General features: G+C 39.0%; 1 protein-coding gene across 2 annotated transcripts; it reads left to right on the forward strand.

Annotated features, from left to right (window-relative positions):
- Positions 1-25,235, forward strand: LOC101862945 (putative sodium-coupled neutral amino acid transporter 10; the record flags this gene model as incomplete). 2 transcript variants are annotated; one of them, XM_013082343.1, is given in 16 exon segments in its annotated part: positions 1-139; positions 5,517-5,676; positions 6,103-6,220; positions 6,707-6,752; positions 7,411-7,504; positions 9,539-9,679; positions 11,442-11,563; positions 13,800-13,902; positions 14,968-15,150; positions 16,996-17,116; positions 18,572-18,690; positions 20,070-20,268; positions 20,642-20,748; positions 21,513-21,680; positions 24,068-24,217; positions 24,850-25,235. In XM_013082343.1, coding segments are annotated over 15 exon segments (2,150 nt in total), but the record flags the coding sequence as incomplete, so codon positions are not given.

Consider the following 25,235-nt stretch of genomic DNA (forward strand, 5'->3'; position numbering starts at 1 on the left):
GACACTGTGGAACGAAAACAAGATCGTGGAATTAGAGATTCTCTGTTGAAATACGTGTGTTGTTTACAGTGATGACCTACTAAAATAAACTGACCGAAATGGACAATTGACAGAGTCAACTATAACCACTGTGGTCTTGGTATGCCATTCATGTAAATCAAGCTGTATGTAAAGTGATTAGATTCTAGTCTACTGTAGACTGTAGAAACTAGAATCTAGACTAGCACACTGTTGTTGTCTGATCTTCCGTGTGTTATATCGGTCGTTAGTAAATTAATATTGTTTTAAACATGTAAAATTCAGGAGAATGATTGATTGATCGTCATGTCAGATGGTATTGGTAGATTTAATCGATATCTAATCTAAATCTAGACATAGAGGGGAGTAGTAGACAGAGTGAGTCATGATTGACAAGATGAAAAACTACTCCGGTGCAATAATATGTACACGACCCATCACAGTTTCACAGAACAGAACTTGCATCATGTATCTCAGCACAACACAGTCACAGTACAGCCTCATCACCATCGGCCGGCCATTATATCCTGCTATAGAGATCTTAGATGAAGGCTTAACATTGTTTAGTAATTGAAATTTGACTGTTGTTAGGGGACCGTATGCCCCAGTAGTGCTTGGCGCTAGGGCCTAGCTAGGGGACCGTATGCCCCCATGGCCCATAGTATAGTGTTTGGCGCTAAGTTAAGGGACCGTACGCCCCCATAGTGTTTGGTGCTAAGGGACCATACGCGCCCTACCTGCGTAAGGGCAAGGCTTGGTGTTAAGGGGGCCGTACGCAGATAAATATGCATCTGGACTTTTCAAAAATACTGGAGGAACACGGCCACTTTAACGAAGCTCCCAAAGTTAGTAAAGGAAGTGGCTATCCTCACCCGGGGTGAGAATAAAAATACGATTGACCTCTCACCCCGGATGAGACTTGCCACCGTTGGCTATTCTCACCCGGTGTGAAACAAGACCTGCTTTTCCAAATTTCGGAATACTTTCTATCGGTGTGGATGATCAAATGGATAAAAGCAAAGAAAAAATTACGTTAATAAAAGCAAAGAAAAAATTACGTTATAGCACAAAAGTAAGCTAATTTGATCGTCTACAAAGATGCTATGGCTATTTCACTTTTCGAATCGAGCCAAACTAGGCGGGTCGCCATTTTGTTTTGCCCGGAAGTTATCGCAAAATCTATTCCTCTCCCCTCTTCTCTCTGTCTCTTTCTGAATACTGTCTATCGATGTATGTGGATGATCAAATTGACCAAAACAAAGTTAAAAAATGATGTTAAAACACAAAAGTAAATTAATTTGGTCGTCTACAAAGATGCTACGGCTATTTAACTTTTCGAATCGAGCCGAACTATGCGGGTCGCCATTTTGTTTTACCTGGACGTTCTCGCACTACTCCTCTCTCTCTCTCTTTCTCTCTCTCTCTCAAATGCCCACAGACAAAATTGTACGCTTTTAGGCTAACAGTAGTAATGGAACGTTTGTTCACGGCACAGAATTCTACAATTTTTCTGTTATCACAGTGTAGAATTCTATGGTTCAGGGTGAATGCAAAATTGGTTGGCCTAGATCTAGGCTATAAGGTGAATGCACACCGGGTGAGAATAGCTAAAAGACTCGCCTGCGTTATTCTCACTCGGGGTGAGAATAGAGGTGGCCTAGGAGTTTATTAAGTAGGAGAATGTTTAAAATGCCTGAATAGGATTGTGGGGTATCCAGTGGCGGTGGGTAAACCAAAATATGAAATTTGCTCACGTCTGAACCCACGTTGTTGTTAAGTGTCAATAAAATAAATAAAAGAGAGAGAGAACTCTAGAGAAAGGGGGGGGGGGGGGAAGAGAGAGATGGAAAGAGTTGGCAAAGAGGAAATGTTGGGGCGAAGGATGGGGTCGGCAGGGTATGCTGTTAGATTGAGAAGAGACCATTAATCATGTAAGGCCTTTTATGTGGAATAAGAGTTTAAATTAAATCTATTGTATAGCAACACTTTCTTTTTCCTTTCTGTTCTGGTCCTTGTGGCTCCAAGATCAATCTAGTTAGATTATAAAGAAACGGTTTCCTACATGCGACACATTGGAGCTTGAGTCAGAATAGCCATGGGAGGCTATTCGGACTGTAGTCCGAATAGCCGCTGCCATTTTTTAAAGTAAGATGTTTTGGTATTGTCTGCTTTTTCTTCTTTTTGCTCAAGTTACTATTATATAAGCCTGTATCTATCCTAATTATTCTTGCTGCTTATCTAGGCTAAGCCGTATAAGCCCAGTTAGTATGGGCACCAGTTCAGTCACAGCCTTCCAGTAAACATCTTCTTCAATTAGCTTTCCAGTAGCTGGATGTTTCTTCTTGGAACTTTCTCTGTCTTTCAGAATTCTGCCTGCCTGAGTTGATTTGGGTTAAAGTTTCTCAGCAGAGACACATGCATTAACAATGCAGTAACTATTTTAAAAAGCAGCACCAGCTATTTTTGCCTTCACTTCACTCTAGCCCTGATAGAACTGGAGTCCTAGACCCCTCAGGCCCATCCAATACTGACTGTGTGTCTCTACATTTTGTATACTGTTTTAAAAAAATGCTATACCTGCTTTTGTATGAAATTTAAAAGACAAAGTCTAGAATATTTTTCAGAGGCAATGATATAACGGTGAAAAGACATTCATGACTAGGTTTTAGGCTGGTGGTGCCTTGTGAGGGAAGTGTGCAGTTGGACCTATAAATGTTGATACTTAATCACAGCTCTGATAGAAATGCGCTTGCGTGAATTTTGGCAAAAATCTTTTTTTTTACACCAAAAGATTTCTCACCTTCATACACAATGTGTGTATAGTATTAAATCCAGACTCATACTGCAGATGCACACAAAAGGCAATTTAAATTCTGCAAGAACCTTGCCATCCACTATGATGATGTAAGTGATCCGTTGTAGTGAGGTTACAATGGCACACTAGTTGAGCGACTCTGGTCGGTGAACATTGAACATCGCTATCTTCCTCGTCATGGTCACTTTCGTTATAGATTTTACTTGATGTGTTGAGGAACTGAGAAATTTTCACATGTGTGCCAAATGTATAAAATAGTAGTTCACTATCCTGCCATTGGTACGTTAAACTATCCAAAGTATGTTAAAAGTGTGTATTTGACAACCCAAAGATAGTGAGATTAGAGTGGAGCAGCCTAAAGCCACAGGTTGCTTTGTCTTACCTCGCTAACATTTAAGCCATTTTCAATAGAGCTTCGCTAAAGACGGAAAAACTCCCTACCCAAAGAATATTTTATCTCTAATTCAGATTGAGTTTGCGTTAAGGTAAAACACACTGCTTTACTTGGAAGGATTTTGTCTTTAGGCGCACCACAATGCTTTAAAAAAAATTTGAATGCCTAAGCTTGCGTTTACATTAACAATTATAGATAGTTTTTTCATCTTTCCTGTAAAATCCGAGTAAATGAAGTTCCTATAAAGCGTGGACAATACGGTTTGATTGATTTGTAGCTTTATATTTTGGCCTTTTTATTTAGACCTATTGAGGAATTTATTGTATTGTTTGTTTAAAAAAAGAGGACCCATTTAAAGGGCAATAAGTGGGTAATCTTTGTACCAATTTCAACAAAACTCTGAAGAAATGAAATTCAACCAGGGGGACATTACATTTGTCAAAATGCAAAGTCAACCACCATGTTCGAATAGAATGGAGTTTAAAAAATATCTACCAAAATTGAGTAAAACGTAAAACTTTGCAACTTCTTGAAAATCAACCACACTGGTCTATTTCAAATAGTCACTATTTGTGTAATATCGAAGAAAAAAATTTAGGCAAAAAATTAGATTGCCAAATAAACCCAGGGAGATGATGGCTAGTTAAATCTGCGGGTGTTGACCATTTCTCTCCTTACAAGCTCCAACATGCCACTGGAAATTTTGAATTATAACCCCTTGGCGTGTTTTTGGGTTGATTCTTTGGACATCCAGTTCAACATTGAGTTTCAATTGTTCAATTGTTTGTGGTGTGTTTCCGCAGACTCTCTCTGTCAAAAAACCCATGAAGGTAATAATTTTAGGGCTCAAGTGTGGGGGAAGGTGGTGACAATTCATTTGTAAACTTTCGGCCTCTAAAGTCAAGTGTTCTCTAAACCTTTCTTACAACAACACAAGGGCTAATTTAAACATTTGGGGTGTGGCCCCACCCTTCTGGAACCAGGCCTCTGCAGCATAATACCTTCTCCTCCCCAAACTTCTTCAAAACTTTCTCAGCATGGTGAGATATCCATCTGATGTGACTGTCATGGTTTTACCGTCCTTGTCCTGAAACCAAAACGGGCTGATCACACCCCTGTCGCTGAACATTTCTAAGAAGTGAAACTTTGCGCTTTACCCAAATTTGGTTGAAATTTTTTTAATTTGATATTTCACGGAGGTGTAGATGGATTTTCTTTATTTGTATGAACTTGATGTCCCCCTAGTTAAATATTATATGTTTTAAGTTTTGTTAAAATTAGTGTACTAATGACAGAGTTATTGGCCTTTTAAGTGGGTCCTTTTTTTTTTAGACACCCTTTACATCGCTCCCACTGGTAAAACCATGAACTTTAATTTCCCATGCCATATCTTCACCTATGTAAACGGAGTGTAAGTATGATGATGATGAAACAACAATGGGATTATGGCTGAATGTGACACCTATAAGGTTCGACTAAAAACAAATGTGCTGGCCAAAGAAATAGCCGTGAAGTCACATAGTAGACCAGTCCTTTGTATATAAAAATGAACCGGTTACCTTCTGCACTACTGCCTTTCTATTCTCTCTGTTAGTCAGGGTTTGTGGCTTTTTCAGGAAATGATCTTCTCCAGACAGAACACAGTATGAACTTTCATTTTAACTCTTTTATCTCCGAGGGAGGGTAAACCCACTCTGCCTGTCCCTTCCTTTTGCTACAAAATCTAAAAATTACATTTTCGTCAGTAAATTGGTCATTACATCAAAACAAGTGGACCTATTTTGATAGTTCTTCATCTAATGAACGGACTCCGGAGAAAATAGACCAGTTTTCAGCTTTTAGCGAAAAGTAATTTGATGTCGAAGTCATCGTAAAGGAATGTGCCTGATCCGCTGTCAGCAGCTCACCAGCACAACGGTTCTGACCTCGAGCAGCAGGGAGATTTATAGGACTTAAGGTTTATTGCCTTTTTGGGTCCGCAGATAAAAGAATAGTGGAGATTGACAACAATTAGCTGCAGGGATTTCTGTTGATGTTATTCTCAATACTAGTTTTAGCTATATTCCTATAAATTGATGTTCCACTGCTCTTTTCTCTTTGATGAAGTTTTTTTTGTTTTTGATTACTGAGATGCAACATCAAAGCAAAAGCTGCGCAAGCTAAAATGAACTAACTTTTGCCAATTGTTTTCATGGAATCTTACTTTGAATTCATTTAACCACTAGGGTGATTTGGCTTGTCACATAATCGTGTATAATTTGGCTGTATTAATTCTGGTCTGCTCAGCAGCAATAAGAGTGGCCAGCTCGCAAGCAAGATTGATCCCGAGGCAGAAATTGACCTCAAAGGACCCATCATGGGGGGCCACAACAATTGGCCGTACATTATCAACCTAGGAAACAGCATCATTGGTGTAGCCGTGCTGGCTATGCCTTTTTGCTTTAAACAGGTGGGTTAAGTCTTTAGGTTTTGGATTTGTTTGACTGAATCTGAATTTGTCAATTGATAGCAATCCTAAGACTTAATTAAATGATTTAGAAAATAACTCAGAAGCAAAAATAAAAAAGTCACTAATTTTGTTAGAAATTATTAAATATTGCTGACATATATATGTTATAGTTATATGCAAACTATAATTAAATAAAGTAACTGTTATATTTTGAGAATGTTCACCCTAACCTAAGAAATATTTTTAAAATGTATAAATTTCAAACCTCTTAACTAAGCCATCGTCGGATTTGGAACGATTTTTCATGTAGTCAGAGAATGGAAGACAGTTAATGTTTTTATAATGGTTTTTTTGCATATCTTGAAGGTTGGGTTTGTGTATACATAAAGTGTAATTTCATAGTTCTATCACCTTGCATGTTCTCAGTGTGGCATTCTGCTAAGCATGCTGGTGTTACTGTTCTGCACTTGGCTCACTCTTGCTTCCTGTCAGTTGTTGATGAAAGCAGGAATCACATCCCGCAGAAGGTCTTATGAATTTTTAGGTAAGTGATTGACTCCTTCTTGCCTTGTTAAAATATGCCACATTCATTGCGTTTTGTAACAGTCTTAAAATATGTGCTTTTACTTTCAAAGTTAAGAATACTCAAATACTGGCATACTGAAAATTGTCTGCTATTAAACCAGAGCAAAAGCTTAGAACAATGAATTTATTTCAATTTATAGTATGAGCTAAGAAATGGAACATTGTTGAACAATCATTCTTTATGTTCAATATAATTCCTAGCTTTATTAAATAAATGTCTTAACTGAACTTAATTTTTGAGGCAGTTATGAAGTAATTTAGTAAGGTGCATGTTTTGTACGAGTTGCTCACATCTCCATTTAATGCTAAAAGATGTATATTATACACTGTACTGATTTGGTAGCAGGAAAAATACATATTTGGACCATAGGTTCACCCTGTCTGTTTACTCCTCTATGTTTACCATTTGTTTCCTTCAACAATTGATTTTTTGCTCTTCCCGCAGCTTACCACACACATGGTGCAACGGGGAAACTGGTCTCTGAAGTGGGGTAATCTATGTGTTAAATGTTGTTTATTGTTGGAATAACTTTTTCTTTCTTTTTTGCTTACTGTGATATTAAAATTTGTTTGAGAGTGTGGGATATTAATAATTTTATTGGGACCTTTTCTTGCTGTCATTTTGGTCAACCTGTCTCTCTTGCTGTCAATGCCCATCACTTCAGTGAACACCTCCATTTGAAAATGTTCTTTACTGAAATCTGTATCTCATAGAAGATTAATGTTGAAACATTCAATGTGTAGGATTATTTGATTTTGCACTTTCAACAGATATTGATACGATTAATCTCAGTTCTCTCTGACATGCAAGAATATTTTCACTTGTTGATCATTTTATCAGTTTCTGCTATTTCTCTTTTTGTCTTCTTTGTAGTAGCATGATTTGTCTGAGGCTGATAACTAGGAGTGACATTCTATTTTTTGTAAATTTCTGAGATTCAGCTTTTATGATGTATCTGTATCTGTGTGTATATGTGAGTGTCTAATAATGATGATGATAATAATTGCATTTATATAGCGAATATCCAAGATCTACAGCATGCTCTATGTATGGTGCGTATATATGTATGTCTGTCTGTCTGTCTATTTGTCTGTCTGTCTGTCTGTGAGTTGAAGCTAAATGCTGGGTTGTTTTTTTCTCTCTCTCAGTATGATTGGCATGCAGCTGGGCACCCTGATCGCTCAGATTGTCGTCATAGGTGACTTGGGACCTGCCATTATCTCAAAAGTGTTGGGCATAGAGGTAAATTGCAAGGCAAAATAGTTCCTGACAATATTGTTCTCAAAGATTGTATTATTGTAATTTAGTGGGTGTTTTTCTCTCTCTCTCTCTCTCTCCATTTCTGTTATTGTAATTTAGTGGGTGTTTTTGCAGAGTACAGTAATTGATTTGGAGTCAGAGACACAAGGTAATGTTTGTTGTGGAGATATTTTGGTATTTATTGATATATGAAATATAATATCTTTTTTAAAATATTTTTTAAAGAGGGGGGGGGGGGGGGAGACACTGCTTGGCACTGATGGATAGTTGCACAACTAAAATGCAGATATGATGGCAACTGAAACAGCACTATACCAACTTCGCACATTTTTTTACACTCATTTAAAAAGAAAATGCAGAGTATTCTGATTTTTATTGTCTCACTATCAGTCTTGCAAGCAATAGAAACCAAGACTTGACACATATACTGTTTGGCTCCCAACAATATGGCGTCGACCTGGTGATGCAGTGGATTCCTGGACATTCAAACATACCTGGAAATGACAGAGCAGACACATTCGTCGCCAAAAGGGGATTTAGACAGGAACAGCCCAACACACCAATCTCATACAACACTGCAAAACAAATCATTAAAAGCAGCAGCAAACTAGACTGGAAGAACAGATGGGCCTTGGAAAAGACAGGCAGAGCAGTTTTCAAACATATGACCACAACAAAGGGAAATCCCAATATCAACCAGCTGCAGAGAAAGAAGCGGATCACGATCTTCCACCTATGAACAGAACATATACAGGAATAAAACCAGAACTTCCCCAATGTGTCCTTTGTGTGACTATGCATATGAGACTGGGGATCATCACCTTTTCCAGTGTACAGCCCTAAATGACATCAGAGCAACCCTTTTCCCTCTGAGACCTAACATTGATAACACACTCTATGGAACATCACAGAAGCTGCAGCGAACCTGCCCTTGTCACTACATGATATTGGACAGAAGGACGAGAGCCCAGCTGTTGCTGGATTGATTAAAAACAACAAGTTCTTACTGTTGTCAAATTGATCTGTTAGAAAAGCCATGATAAATTTTTATAACAGAGGATCATGAGTCAATGTTAAAATCTGTGCTTGATGTGATTAATATATAGCATGAAGATTAAGCATTACGTGCTTAGTGCTTGTGTCTTTTTGTCTTCCTTCACTTTCTGAACTTTTTAGTATACAGCACACCAGTTCAGCTTGCACACAGCATTGCTTGGTTGTTTATAGTTTTATCAAAGATCTACTGAACTCCATGTTATACAATCCCTGTTATCTCCCCTTAATCAAGCTATGTTTATTGCATGCAGAATTCAATTGTACACTGTTCAAAGTTTATCTTATGCTCATAGGTCAAATTATAGCAGAGTTATAGGGAATTTTGAGATACTGAAAAATTGGATGACAAAGTTGGCTGCATACAGAAGTAGAACAGCCTCCAGTTTAAGAGTTAAATCTCCTTTTGCTCCTTCTGATAAACATCTCTGTCATACCTATTCCCTCATCTTGCTTGTTTTATTTTTATCCTGTGTCTGAAATGCCCCTTTCATCCCCTTTTCCAAGAGTACGTGTGTCTTGGTGAATGTGTGTGCCTTTTATTTGTATTTTTCATAAGTATAAAAGAACAATGTTCATTTTTGTGCGTATTCTTTCCATCATGCTCTGACCCTTCAGAATTTCGGGAAACAAAAAATAATGCATTCACAGGGATTCCCAAATTGACAGGCTCAGATACATGAACAAATGCTTGTGAATTATCAGTTGTGCTAATAAAAATCAATCTTCTATTTCTACTGGTGTTGGGAGCTTGTATGTTCCCAACATGAATAGTTAAGTTTATTAACAACATTCATAGTCAAGTTTATTTACAAAGTTCCCCTCATAACTCAAATAATAATAGATATCATTGAATTTTCTATTGTCCCCCTTTGCTTTGAACTCATGACTTTTCAGTTATGAACCCAACGGCCAAACTACAAGACCACAGAAGCCACACTCATCTTTACATTTCTCCAACAGAACAGCTCTGGTTTGCGGACATTCCTCATCGTGTTGCTGTGCCTGGGCATTGGCCTCCCACTGGGTTTACTGAAGAACCTGAGGGCAGTCAGCCGAGCCAGCACCATCTGCATCTCATTCTACTGTGTCTTTGTGCTTTATGTGAGTTCTCCGTTTGTGTTGGTTTATAGATAGTTACCAGCTCCGTCTGCTGTCTCATTCTATTGTGTCTTTGTGCTTTATATGAGTGCTCAGTTTGTGTTGGTTTAGAGATATTTGTGAAGCATGCTGACAATTGAATTACATCTCAGATTTGAGCTCGATGGAAATAGATACATCACACTTATGAGTGAAGTTTTTACAATTTATAAGTATAAAATAATTAAGGGCATGTGATACTTAAAGAATGTGACTCGATTAAAAATCTACAAGTTTGACCCTAATGCCAATTTTTGGCCAATGCATGAATCTCCATTTGTGGAGTGGGAGAAGCGACTCATTTTGTCAGCACACCTCACATTTACCAACTGTGTCTACTGTCTCATTCTACTGCAGATGGCCAAGTACTCTGATTTTATTTTGCCTTTTGAAGGACTTCAATGGTATTTGCGCAAAATCTATTTTTTTTTTTTTCCTCTTGAATTCGGTTTCCATTGATTGTTCGCAACTTGAGGTAAATGAAGTGAAAATGCACATTTTTATTTTACAGCAAATTATGAAAGTTGCATACACAATAATGGAGAGGCTGTTTTTTTTTTTGGGGGGGGGGGGTTTTGTAGTTTTAATTTTTTTTTCGAGTGCTTTGCCAGCTTTGTTAGTATCATGTCAGACTATAGAGCAGATGGCCCTGGTTTGAATTTCCAATAGGGTATTCTTGCATTTGGGTTGTTTTAGGGAGTTTTAAAGGCTCCCCACCCATTTTGCTGGGTCCCGTCAGAGATGGACGTTTAATTTGAAGGCCCTGACTCTTAAATAACGGGACAGTGTTGTAAGGGACGTTGTATCTATAACACAACAATTATCTTGTTCTTTGAAATTCAATTTTATTCAGTTTTTTTTTTTCCTAAGAGTAGGATTTAGAGTAGAATTTGATATTGCATAGAGTACAGGGCTCGAAAAATAATAGCAGACCAAAATGGATGTAGAATTTCAAATATCAATTTTTTATCATTATCTGGAAGTCAAAAAGCCTGTGACTTCTAATTTTGCAATTTCTTTTAGCGGGTGATTGGAGGGCACCACTAGTAGGTCTTACTTCTTCACTTTCCCTCTGTTCTGTGTCTGTCTGTCAGTCTTACTTTTTCCTAGCACTAAATGCCTATAATTGTGCTGATGTGTTTCTCTTTACTCAAAAAACAAAAAACCATATTATTTTTATAAAGTCTAAAGTCCTGTTATTTCTATGGTGAATGACTTCGTACTTCTTCTGCTTACTTTGCAATTTTTATCTCTGCCTTATTCATAGTTTTCGAGCTTATAAAGTGATCCCAGTTAATGAGGGAAGGGTATCCGTGGATCTTTATTGGGCACAGTCTGGATAAGTTCAAGAGATAGTGTTGGATCAAAATGACTACTTTAACACGGAACTGTTGATTTCTAAAGAGAACATCATGAGTTGTGATGGGGGTTGCATATTTGCAGTTTCTTGTTCTCTGGTAAGTGGCAGTTTCCCCCCCCCCCCCCCCCCCAAAAAAAAATGCATGCAAGTGGACAATAAAAGTTTCTTTCCTTAAATTGTCTAATATACTATGTTTACTTTACTTTACTTTGCTTTACTTTACTTTATTTATCCTGCCTCTTGTGTCTTTAGATATCAATGGGAGGTACAGTTTTCCGTCAAGGGCTAGGTGGGTAGCTTCCATTGTTGATATGTTATTGTTTTGTTTATTAACTCAATATGCGCATATTTCATTACTTTCCTCAGGTACTGTATCTTTCATTGCCAAACCTGTGGACAGGTGCATGGTACCCGTCTGTTAACTTCTGGCGACCTCAGGGACTATTCCAGTGCCTACCTATCTTGTCTTTCTCATTTGGATGCCAAACGTATGTACTCATTGTACTATTTGTTCCACTCTCGATATCCACTAATTCTCCCCGCCTTTCTTCCCTTCTCTGATTTTTCTGTACCACTTCTTTACTTTCATGGTGTTTGTGCCACTTTTTTAAACTTTCATAGCATCAAACATGTAAATGGTTAAGGCTAGTTATGTAAATAATTTATGCCATGCCTTTAGCCTGAACTCTTATCCTCACAATTAGGTCACTGTTTTCGATAATACATCTGTTTGTTTCTTTAGCTGTTAAGTTTGTTTACGTGTATGCTTACTTTCTAACAGTGTGCTCTCTACTTTTGCTGCAGCTCAACACATATGAGCAGAAAAGACTATAGGCATTTTTTTTTTCAAGTTTATGATTTTTTTTTTAATTCAGGCATACCAAAATTTATCTTAAATTGTGGTGTCAATGGCCTAATGGGTAGGCTCTTGTATTTGCACGTGTAAATGATGGGTCGAGGGTTGAAATCCAGATAGGGGCCCAACGCTGTCTCCTTGGGAAAGGCACTTTACGTTAATTTCCACTCTTCACCCAGGTGGGAATGCCAATGGGTACCAGGCTGTAGACAATGAAAGATTTTTTTCTGTTTAGTAGTGTTTGTGCACTTAATCAGCTGTTTGCATTGTATGATTCCAAGGAAGCTTGAAATATTTTTGAGGGTTTTAGGGTCTGCTGGAGTAATAATATAGTGAAAAGTGCATAGAGCTTGCAGTGGAGCGGGACTATGTGAGCTATTCAAATTCTATTTATTATTATTATTACCAACGTTTAACATAAATTTAGTCGTGTGTGTTCATTATGTAGTGAGTACGTGAAAGGAGAATGCATTTAGTCATTATTATTAAGTTCTGAAATTTTGAAACTATTTGCACCCTTGTCATATTAGTATTTCCCGGGGCAGTGCCACTGACTGTAGTGTCTTTAGGCCATTCCCAAGGGGGGGGCATTTCTCGTTCAAGCACAGTAGAATTGTAAATGGGCTGATTCATCATGTCACGCTCATTTCTGTGCCTGATCTGCAACAGGGAACTGCTGCTTTTTCTTTCCTAATCCTTACTATTGTCATTTTCCTGTACTTCTTTTGTATGTTTGTCACTCTTGTGACCTGCTATTTCCCTGGTGCCTTGATGGTCGAAGCAGACCTTGTGTTGTTGAAGCTAGAGAGGTGAACAGAGTAAGTCCGATCCCCTGTTAGGACTTCTCTGTTGACACCCACCCTTTGGCGCTCATATGACCTTATGCAGTTGTGAGCGCCGTAAAACCCTCTACTATATATATATATAAAAAATATTTTGTCCAGTAGTCGAAGAATCAAGAGACATAAAGAGTAGAAAAACTAAGGAATTGGTGTTAATTGTATTTTCACCTGAGATCATTTATCAATTTCAAAGACATTTATTTGAAATCTCTGTTTGGGACAAAAGCTTTTTTTTTTTTCAGAAGTTAAATGGAAAAAGTGAATGTCTGCTTTATTAAGATGTACAGGGTAGCAATATAATATTGTTCATGGGCCACTTGATTACATCTGATCTGTTTAAATATCATGGAAACGTCTCAGTGTAGATATTGATCAATTTGTTCTGAGAAAGACTGCAATGTAGTCATGATGTATATTGGTATTCTTACATCTTGAATGCATTTTAAACTTTGCGCTCTTTCAAAATTTTCAGTATTGGGATGTAAAGTTAATTTTGTCATATTCTACCTCTTATTATTTTTATCAATCCTATTTTATTTCATCTTTCTCATTTTCTTTCTCTGTTCCCTTTATATCTTATTTCTTCCCCAATTTTTCCTATTTAATTCTATCTACCTTATTTTTACCTTTTCTTAACCTGATTTTTCCTCAGTAGTGCTTTCGTACAGTTGTTTTCTTTTCTATTAATATTTCATCCCTCTTATTTCTGTTTTCTCTTATTATTTTCTATTTTATTAGTTTTCTTTTCTTACTTTTCCCCTCTATTCCTATATTTTTTCATCCGTCTTATTTTTGCTTTATTGTCTTTTTTTATTTCATTATTTGTTCTTCTTTCTTATTGTGTGTAATTTCATCCGTTCTTATCCTGTCCTATTTTTGCCTTTTCTTATATCTTTTTTTATCCTGACTTATTTTACCTTTTTCTACTTATCTTATGTCATGTTTTATTAATCTGTCTTAATCCATCCTTCTGATTTTATCCTTTCTTATTGTATCTGATTTCACCCTTCCTTCTGTCCTGTTCAGTCAGCTGTTCCTGGTGTATGATGCTCTCCCTGAGCCATCTCTCAAAGCCATAAACGGTGTGATCAGCAGTGCCGTGAACTTGTGTGCTGTTGCCTACCTGCTGGTCAGTTCTGCTTCCATTTACTTTTTACCTTGATTTTTAAGCCCTTTTTCAAGAGGAGACAATAAGCACTTCTGTACTGGTGCATTGAACACAAAAAAGAGTTAATGTGAATTGCGGCTGAAATTCGGACCGCCCATTGTTTATGTGAAAAGTGGTTATCTTAGACAGGTGGACAACTTGGACAGTGGCATTACAATACAGAAAAAGTGCAAAAAGAGAAGTGGTTTCCTACTAGTGACTGTCTATGACAGGTGGCGATTAGAGCAGAAATCGATTGTACCTATATACTTGTTTGACTTGCTGCAGCCACCCTTCCTAAGTTCTGCTCCTGGATGAAGTAATGCATGTTTTGTAACTAAGCACTTTGTATGGTGGTAAAAAGTATGAGTGGTACAAAATGTGAGGTGGGTGAGGTTTTCTTGGGATTTAGCATATTCTGACGTTGCCAAAACTGTTAAAGTATTGAGCAGTCATAGTGTTGTTTGGAAATAGGTAGCCCATCCTTCTTTCCTGCCAACGTCTATCATCTTTATCTCTCTTTCCTTTTTTTGTGTTTTGTTTCTCTCTTGTAAGACCTCTAATCTCTGGCATTTGTGTGATCTAATTGTGTAACATGTGGCGTCGGTGGCCTAGTGGTTAGGCTCTCGGACTCACAACCGTAAGGTCATGGGTTCGAATCCCATCAGGGGCTCGACGTTGTGTCCTTGGGAAAGGCACTTTACACGAATTTTCCTCACTTCACCCAGGTGGGAATGGGTACCCGGCTATAGACAGCGAAAGATCTTGTCAGTTTGTTAGTGTGTGAGCGCTTAATCAGCTGCTTGCACTGTATGCTTCCCGGGAAGCTGAGAATGTTTCGGAGTGTTCTATGGTCTGCTGGGGTAATAATATAGTGTAAAGCGCATAGAGCCTGCTGTTGAGCGGGGATATGCGCTATACAAATGCTATATATTATTTATTATTTATTATTATTAAAACTTTCATTTAATCATAAAACAAAAGCCACTCTGCAACAGCAATGATAAGCAATTTGTAAACTGATTTTTGTTTCCCTCTCAAAACCAGGTGGGTTTCTTCGGCTACATTGCCTTCTACTCCCAAGACATTCCGGGTGACGTGATCGCCATCTTCCCATCCACATTGGTGTCGGAGATGATGAAGCTGTGTTTCGTGTTCTCCATCGTCATCACCTTCCCTGTTATCATCTTTCCGTGCCGAGCTAGTATCTATACATTGCTCTTTGCACGGGTAGGTTGCTGTCCTTGTGTCTGGGAAATGGGAATGTTTCTGCCCAAAAATTAGGGGGGGGGGGGAGAGGTGGAATGCTGGATCACTCAATGTTATAAAATCTATTTACTGGTCAGGGTCTGTGCAGTGCACATTGCCAGTGTTGCTGTCATGACATAGACAAATTATATTGTGAGCATGAGGTTGACATACATGATGCACATGTTTTTTTAAAGTCTCTTAGCTCTTATAATGCATAATGGATTTTCCATGTTTGTGCCAGACCAGTGTATCGTAAATGTGACAAACAGGATTTGACATAAGTGGCCTAGTGGTTAGGCCCTCGGACTGGCATCTGGAAGGTCGTGGGTTCGAATCCTGTCAGGGGCCCAACATTGTTTTCTTGGGAAAGGCAAATTACATGAATTTTCCTCGCTTCACTCAGATGGATATGGGTTTTCAGCTATAGGCAGCGAAAGATCTCATCTGTTTGTTAGTGTTTGAGCGCTGTATGCTTCCCGGGAAGCCAAAAATGTTTCTGAGTGTTCTTGGGTCTGCTGGAGTAATAATAGTTGTAAAACAAATCGAGCATGTTGTAGAGTGTGGACAAGCGCTGTATAAATACAATTATTATTAATTATTATTATTGAGAGAGGACAGTTACTAGATTTGTATTATCAAATAAAGTGCATGTGTTATATGTATGTTAAAGTGAATACAAAATGGATGAAGTAAAACAGGTTGCGTCAGAAAAAGAAAAGGTATGCCCATAATGGTTCTTCATGTTGAAAACCAGGCCTTTTTTTTACAGGGGGAGGTAATGTCTTATGGACCAGATTTTCTGAAAAAGTGTGCAAATTTACCTTGTTCACATTTTATGTTACCATTAATGTGTAGATTAGTATCAGTATGATCATATTACAGATTTGAATGTAGCCACTGAAAAGTGAGGGATATGGTAACATGAAATGGCCGCTTTTAAGGACAAGCGGGCTAACCGAGATTCCGGGGTTTCCTGAAATTTTGACCAACACCAAAAGTGGGCATTGCCGTACCTACAGGAGAAGTTTAGTTTCATTGGTTTGTATATTTGTTTGGTTATAGAGAAAACTCTCCTTGTCTTTTAAAGAAACTGAACAAGGGTCCAAAGACTACCTTCGATTTTCTCAAAACAGCATTTTTTGGGATAGCCCACTTGTGCTTTAAAGCGACCAAATATACTTATCAACCATCAGAATTTTGTGCAGTCAAGGGAGATTTTTACAAATAAGTAAACAACAGCTGCGCTGTCAAAATTGAAGCCTATTTGGAGGGACAGAAACATCACGCACAGCTAAAAAATTAGACTAATGTGCTCACTGGTCATCTCAATATTTTTATACGCCTGCGAATCATGGACACTAACAGCAGAATTAGAGAAAAAGATTCAGACCACGGAGATGAGATCTTACCGCAGACTCCTTGACATCTCGTACAAAGACCACGTTTCAAATGCTGAAGTACGAAAGAGAATCACCAACGCAGTGGGGCAATATGAAGATCTACTGACAATAGTGAAGAGACGAAAACTAAAATGGTATGGGCATGTCACAAGATCCACAGGACTTGCCAAAACAATCCTGCAAGGAAACGTACAAGGATAGAGAAAGAGAGGAAGGCAGAGAAGGAGATGGGAGGACAACATTACAGAGTGGACAGGAAAGACGATGGGTGACAATCTGAGGAGAGCAGAGAACAAAAATGGATGGCGAGAGCTGGTTTTCCAATGCAGTGGTGCCCCAACGGTTGCCCCAACCACGGGATAGAAGAAGAAGAAGAAGTTATACCTGGAAATCAGAATATAAAATGTCATTTTTTCCTCCTCAGAAAGCCAAACCCCATGACGATGTGATGGAGAGTGAGGGCTACATCCCCGAGAATCTCTTCAAACTGATCACCATTCTCATCGTGCTTGGCTCCATGATCACCGGAATACTCATTCCTAATGGTTGGTAGTGGTCACATCCCCCCCCCCTCTCTCTCTCTCTCTCTCTCTCTCTCTCTCTCTCTCTCTCTCTGTCTCTCTGTCTCTCTCTCTCTCTTTCTCTCTCTCTCTCTCTCTCTCTCTCTCTCTCTCTCTCTCTCTCTCTCTCTCCATTTCTGCCCTTTTTCTACTATTTTCCCTATGTCTCCCCTGATTTCACACGGTTTTCCCCATATTTTCCCTTTGTGCCTTCCTCTTTTTTGTCCTATTGTATTTTATGTCTGAAAAGAAGGGGGGGGGGGGGGGGGTGTAGGGTGCTCTTGTGTCAAGTGTTCTTTACACTGCTTTTTTTTTTTTTGCAGTGTAACTTTTGTCTCCTGTTTCCGGTGATATGTATGGGTTGTACTGACTTGGCGTAAAGTACAATTCCACTCTTTATTTACCCCCCCCCCCCCCCCCCGGGGCAGTGCCACTGACTGTAGTGTCTTTAGGCCATTCCCAAAGGGGGGACATTTCTTGTTCAAGCACAGTAGAATTGTAAATGGGCTGATTCATCATGTCACGCTAGTAACTGTGCTTGAACTTCAACAAGGGACTGCTGCTTTTTCTTTCCTAATCCTTACTATCGTCATTTTTTCCTCTACTGCTTTTGAATGTTTGTCACTCTCTTGTGACCTGCTATTTCCGGGGTGCCTTGATAGTCGAAGCAGACCTTGTGCTTTTGAAGCTGGAGAGGTGAGCAGAGTAAGTCTAATTCCCTGTAAAGACTTCTCTGTTGACACCTGCCCCTTGGCACTCATATGACCTTATGCAGTTCCGAGTGCTGTAAAACCCTCTACTATTTTTTTAAAAACACAAAAAAACTCTTTATTTTTTCACTGGTTTATGCAGTGATGTTTTACTAGAAACCATATTATGCTTTGAGCTTTTTTTTTCTTGAGAGATATTTCTGATACTTGATTTCTAACCTTTGTATGAGTTATACAATAGCGTAAAGAGCCTGACTGGCATCAGTGGTGTAATGGTTAGGCCTTTCGCAGTTGCATGCAATAGACTTTAGTTTAATTCCTGTATGGGGAGAATTTTGATCATGTATCTCGTTCTTTCTGCTTGGGCGTTGTATTCCTGTCAATCCAGGTTTGCCCTGACAGGCAGGGTCTAAGCTACTTGGGTTCTAAATTATTTAAATTTTGATGATGGGAGTTCAAAATACAAACATTAAAAAGATATAAAAATGTAAAGTAAGTTTTCTCGTAGAGGTCCTGATGACATTACCAGTATGTAAAAGTCCTGTATCTGAACTTTTTTTTTCCTGGGTGGTTGGTGGGTGTTCTGATGTGGTTTGCTCCTCTTTCCTATCAAATATCTTTTGTCTTTATCACTCCACCTCCTTCTTTGTGCCTGTTACTCTCTTGTAACTTCTCTCATTTTCGGTACTTAAATGATTGTAAAACCTTTTTTTTGTCTGATGTATCTCAGTGGAGTTTATCCTTGGAATGAATGGCGCCATCACAGGCACCCTCATCTGCTACATTTTCCCTGCTCTGTTCTTCATGCGGGTCATGGGCAGCAAACCTGATGGGCGCACAGTGGCTCAGGTAGGCCTGGCCTTCACAGGGTCTTTGTTAGGGTCAAAGGTGGAGAACCGGCATCTGTGGTGTAGCAGTGAGACACTTCGCCTGAGTTCAATTCTTGGGTGGAGAAAATTTTTAATGAGTATCTCTGTCTTTCTGCTGGGATGTTGTATCCTTCTCAAGTCGGGGTAGCCCTGAAGGGCAGGGTTGGAAGCCGTCCTCCTAAATAATTTAAATTGTGTCAGCGGACACGTAAAAACACACATTTATTTTTTATAAAAAGTGGGGGACACATCTGTAAAGAGGGTGTCCCAATTTTTTGCCCCAAATCTCAAGCATCCCGGTGTCCCGATTTTCATGATTTTGATTTCCTGCATCCTGATTTTTTGCTTTACTCACACTCACACACACAATAATAATTTATGAACATGTTGAAACGCACTGTCACCAATATGTACTCTCGGAAAATGAATGGTTACCCCTGGAAAATTTTGAAGTCAACTTGGCAGTCACCCATGACTCATTTGTCAGTGGTCCTGATTTTTCACACCAGATCCTGGGGTTTTTTTTCCCTTGAGATCCTGATCTGTAGATTTCATAGAGTGGCAGAGCTATCAATACCTGTATTGGAGCTTGAACACCGAGACAGGCTTTTTCTCATGATTAATTATCTTCCTAACTTTACTTAAAACCTGTTGAGCTTCAAAACAGGACCCTGCCCAGCAGCGACTAGCAATGGTGTGTTTGTAAAATTTGTCTGTATTATTATGTGAGAATAAATTATGCACCCTCTCAATTATTTTCTATGTGCAATTTTAAGACCTTTCACTCTCCCACCTCTGTATTCCCTCTTTATTAGCTGGTTCTGTTTCTCAGCATTACCACCCTGCTGGTGAAATATATGCCATGAAATGTGTAGTTTTGAGAATAAGTGTCCTCTTTCGATAATAGATAATGACATACATTTATTCACTCTTGTGGGTGGTTGGTGGTTGCTCTGGTGTGGTTTGCTTCTTTCCTATCAATCATTCTTATCAGTCCTCCATCTTTTCTTAGTATGTTACTTTCATGTAACACCTGAAGTCTTAGGCACCCATTTGACCTGATTGTATTTTATGTGCCGTAAAACGTACTGAAATGTTAAAAACCTATTCATTCTCCCATTTCTTTATGTGGGTGGTTGACGGGTGCTCTGTATGTCGTTTGTTCCTTCTTTCCTATCTAAGATCTATAGTCTTTTTCTCTCCTCCTCCTTTTTTGTGAAATACTTCTGATCTCGGCACTTATGTAGACTAATTGTTTCTAAAGTGCCATAAGTTTTGTGATAAAATATGTTCAAGTGACGTCAATTTCATGCTAAATTATGAGAAAAACAACTATTCGCTGCCTTCTTTCCTTTCTAGCTGGTCCTGTTTCTGGGCATCACCATCTTGCTGGTCAGCACGTATGCCACACTGAGCTCCCAGGACAACCACCAGCCGAGGAGCGACCTGACCGCAGTAACTCCTGCCCTGGACAGGCCAGATGACCTCATGAACATCCGAGACGGGCAGATTGAGAAACCAGCTGGTCTCGGGTTAGATCAAGACCTGGGGCTGAAAGGTGAGAGAACTGACTGAGCTCAGTCTGTTTTGTTTTGTTACTTTGTTTGTTGGTTTTGTTGGGGGGGGGGGGGGGGGTTCAAACCCATTTTTTAAGAATTGATGCTTCAGGTTTAAGATTTTGAAACGAATGTGATAGTGATAGTTTTCAATGTACATATTCATGTAAATATAAAAATAATTTTTGTTTTTTGTTTTTAAGTAACAATGGATATTTGTAGTAAAATTTGGCAACATTTTTTCCATAACATCAAGATGAGATCTGTTTTGTGATTTTATTGTGTATGATATTAAAATTCCCTTTCGGTAAGTAATGAGCTTTGTTGTATTGTTGAAATCAGATACTTGAGATCAGAATAATTTCTTGCTCTCAGGTGGTGATGATGTGAAGAAAAAGATAGACACAAATGAAGTTGAAGGAGATACAAGGAAAGAACCACCCATTCCAGATCCTCCTGATTCAAACGGTGACAATGTGAAGGTATGATTATGAGACAGAAAGAAGCCTTTAATGTTTGTAGTGCACTTTTTGCTGTATTCAAAGTTTTTTTATTTTAAATAGCTGCCTTTATCTCATAGATATATTTCTCTATATAGCCAAGCACAGGGTAGTTTATTTAACCTCCATGATAGCATATGAGGATATTTCTTTTATTGAACTCTACTTTCATAATGCAAGAATAATTTGCCTCCTATGCTCCTTGTTTAGACCTTTTTTGTAAACTTCCCTGCTTCAAGAATCAAGGACTACTTCATGCATAAGTACAAGAGATAATATGTGTCACAACGCCGTGGAATCAGGCGCTCGTCAATTTTTGGGCTTGTAGAGGCTCTGGTATCATATGAAAGCTGATTTATTTGCTTTGCTTCCAATGAAATAAAAATCCATCTATCTTGAATAGAACTCGAAATATTTGTGATTGAAGGAAGTGAGGCTGTCTGGTTTCAGATCTAAAATTAGCAAGAAAATGGCCGCCAAAGTTTGGTAACTTCCATAGTCTGAGAGTCCTTAGAAACTGAAAATTTACCTTTTTTTTTGCCTTTAATCAAGTTTTTCAGCAAAATTCGCAGTGAAATGTGTTTTTATACGACATAAAAGAGGTTAAGCCAAAAAATAAGAATTTGAGAAAAATTTTCAAACTGGCGGCAAAATGCCTGTGTCTCTGATTTCGTTATTTTGACGAGCGCCTGATTTCACCTCGCTGTCTCACGTATGATTTCCCTGTTGGAATTTTCCCTCCTCAGGAAGGACTTGATGAAGGAAAAGACATCATTGATAAGAGGAAAGATGATAGGGACAAGGAACTAAAGAAAGATGGCGAACAGGAAGACAAAGGTCCGGATAAAAATGAACATGCTGATGCAGACAAGGTCAAAGGTGATGACACTCTAAAAGTGGAGCAGAAAGCTATAGTAAGTAGAAGAGGAGTATTAGTGTTTTTGTCTCCAGAGGGTGTACATTCCTACTATCAGCACTCATTTTCAGCTAAGCTCGGTAGCCAGGACAGGAGTCTTGTTTCTCAAAGTTAATGGACTTGCAGTCTGTATTTATCCCTCTACGACATATTTAAAACCCTGGGTCTTTGATAGTGTAACTTTCCACACTCTTTTCATTTCCTATATTCTTGATCATACTCATGATCTCGAAAAACTTGCAAATCTAACTCAAAAAGTGGAAATTTTTAAAGTTAATTTGGTGTCTATGTCAAACTAGAACACGCAGCCATCCACAAGGCTAGACCTGTGTTTGTTGATAGCTTGCAAGCCTACCAGTAAAGTTATATTAGCAAATTTGGTTTCGAAATGCACGTTTTTTTATTCCCGACTATGAATCCACACTGTGCTCAGTACAGAAGAATTAGAGCCAGATAACTAACGTGGCGTACATGTAACGTTATACAGGGGACCAAGAATGGGAAATTTCACCAACTTTTGTGATGTATGTGGTACAATACAAAGCTAAAAATTACGCATTTTCATGATCTATCAGGTACATCATTTCATAGGCAACAAAAGGGTTAAATATGCACTTGTAAACTTTTGGAACAAAAGAACTTATGAGGGGGAGGGGGGGGGGGCTCTCGTGGCTTAGAGGTTAAGGTGTTCGCCTCTCATTCAAAGGTCCCGGGTTCGAATCTGGGTAGCAACGCAAAGAAATATTTTCTTCTCTAATATTGTCTCCTACCACCTCCTTTCCTGCCCTTTTGCAATGTTCTGTTGCCTGCTTTCGTATCCACTTTCTGCCCCCACCCCCTCACCTACATTGCCCCCTCCTCTGGGTTCCTGACTTTTTCTGCAGCCTTCCTACTGCCACTCCTTGGCTCCTTCTTACTGCTGCTTTTCAGTCACACCCCTGATCTTCTGGTAGGAAAGATCTACACCTAGCCTTCTGGGACAAGGCGAAAAATCTCGGAGGTCCCCTGTGCAAGTTGGTGGTCTAAAATTGATAAGAGCAGGCTTTGGCCGCCACCAGCACAAAATTCTAAATTTCCAACCAACTGAAAATGTTTAATGTGTCCCGCGCGCTCATATGACCTTATACTGTTGCGAACGCTGTAAAACGCTTACAAAAAAACAAAGAACCTATAAAGTTTAGGAAAACCTGTGTATTTCAAAGTTGGAAGTATGTTGAGTGTGTTGCTGTACATTGTGAACTGTCTATTTAGTGGGTGCTTTTTCTAGACCATACTCGGGGTAAAAATGTTCACTAATTCAAATTGTGATGCAACCAGCAAAAATGAAGAACTTATAGGCTCTTGGATATTTAGGGGTATGGTACTGTTGTATAGCTCTGCAATGTTTCAAAATGACGTTTTGCTTTTTTGAGTTTTGAGAGAATCTTGCCTAGAAGTTAAGAAATACTGTCCGAGTTTGTTGGAAGCCAAATCTGCAGGACCACTGCATTTTCTTCGGCTTAGCCGGGCTTTCAGTGCAGAGAAAGTGCTCAAACAGAAGAAAACAAAGTGGGGCTTTTATTTTCTTACGAATTACTGCTGTTTTCAGATTAACCAAGTTTGGTTTAAGCGGACTCTATTGCAGTCACTGTTATTGAAAGCAAAGAAGAATTATGAAATACAAGGTTGTTTTTTTGTTTTATTTTACCGTTTACAGTGGACAACTTTCACAATATACTTGAACTTTTACCAAAAGCAAGTTTTTAAAACTATTGTTGTATTGAAGGCATTTCCATGAACAACAACAACCCAAAAAAAAATTATTTTACGGGTTTGCCCTTGAATTTATATTCTTTTATCTTAAAGTGCAATATCTTGAACCTTTAAAAAGCCACATTGTAAATTGCAATCAACCAATGAAAGAGATAAAATAATATTTGACTTCTTTATGAAGGAGTAGTATCCACAAATTTGTTAATAAAAAATATGTATTTGTTTACATTAGTCATAAGTAACTTTTTCGGGACCACCGTTCATAGAACTATAGTAATGGATTAATAATATTTCAGAGCAGGATATTAGGGCTGTCACATGCATAATAAACATTTCTTCTCTTAGTTAAAGAAGATCTCAAACGGGTTGAATTAATGCCTTTGAAATAGCTGAGAAAAACTGAGATATGGCAGAAAGTATTGAGGATGGAAATAAATGATACTTTTACAGCTTTCTGTTTTTCCCTGTGCAAAAAAAAAAGAACACACTTATAAGGTAACTGATCTACATACCCCAAAATGAAAGCAGGGCCTCTGACGTAGAAATATTTTTTTTTCTGTTCAAACAATTTGTGCATTTGCAATAATGTTTGTCAATTGTTGTCTTGAAATCCATCTTCTCGCTCCATGACAGGAGGAGGAAGTGAAGGAGAAAGAGAAGGAGAAAAAGCAGGAGCAGTTCCTGGCTAAGCTGGAGAAACAGCAGAAGGAGCAGGAGAAACTCCTACAAGAACAGAAGGAAGTTCTGAAAGAGCTCAAAGATCACCATGAGAAGGATAAACAGGTGGGCCATTGAAAAGCATTATGTGGGTGGTGGGGGGTGCTCTGGTGTGGTGTGGTTTGCACCTTCTTTCCTATTAAGTCTTTAATGTTATCTTCGGCACTTATATGACCTATTTGGTTTTCTTTAGAAAATGAGATGCATGTCTACCCAATAATAGTCATCCTTCTCTCTCTCTCTCTCTCTCTCTCTCTCTCTCTCTCTCCTCTCCCTCCCTCCCTCCCTCCTCCCATTCCCTTCTCTGTTTGTCTTGCACTCATCCCCTTTTTCTCATTCCTCCTCTCCTACTCTCTCTCTCTCTCACGCATACTCTGTCTTCTCTCTCCTTACCACCCCCCCTGTCTCTCTGTTGTTCCTCTCTCCTTCTTCCCCCCCCCCTCTCTCCATCCCTCCCTCTCCTTCTCTAGACCATGGAAACCCCTCCACATTTTGCCAATGCACCTGTGTTCATTTTTTTCTCAATTTACTGTTGTTTTTGGATCAAAAGTGTTTGGTTTAAGTGCTTGGTTTTTTGCTGTTTTTGGATAAAGAGTGTTTGGTTTAAGTGAACTCCATTATGGAGGTTATTATTTATTATTATGTTTTATGTTTTTTCTTGGTATGTATTATGTTTTTTCTTGGTTTGGTATTTTCAGAAAGCTCAGCTAGAAGACGGAGAGAAGCAGAGGCAGGCAGACCAGGTCGTCGGAGCCCCGCAGCTATTGCCTGTCCAGCTCAGCAATAACAATGGTGGCAATGTCCCACAGCAGCAGCAGCAGCAGCCTCGAGGTGTGGATGACCCCATCGCCGCAGCTGCAAAATTGCAGCCGCACCAGCAGCCGGATATACAAGGCCAGCAGCAGAACATCATCCCAGCTGGCAACAACAACAGCCAGCAGAAAGCGATGGTGGCGGATTTGCCTGCAGGGCTCAGTAACCAGCAGCAGCAGCAAGGTGTGCTGCCGCCGCAACCCCAACAGCCGGGAGACCATCTGTTGGGACAGCAGCAACAGCTGCAGCAGCAGCTGCAACAGCAGCAGCA

The sequence above is a fragment of the Aplysia californica genome, unplaced genomic scaffold (genome assembly GCF_000002075.1).
Source record: "Aplysia californica isolate F4 #8 unplaced genomic scaffold, AplCal3.0 scaffold00170, whole genome shotgun sequence".
Classification (NCBI taxonomy): domain Eukaryota; kingdom Metazoa; phylum Mollusca; class Gastropoda; order Aplysiida; family Aplysiidae; genus Aplysia; species Aplysia californica.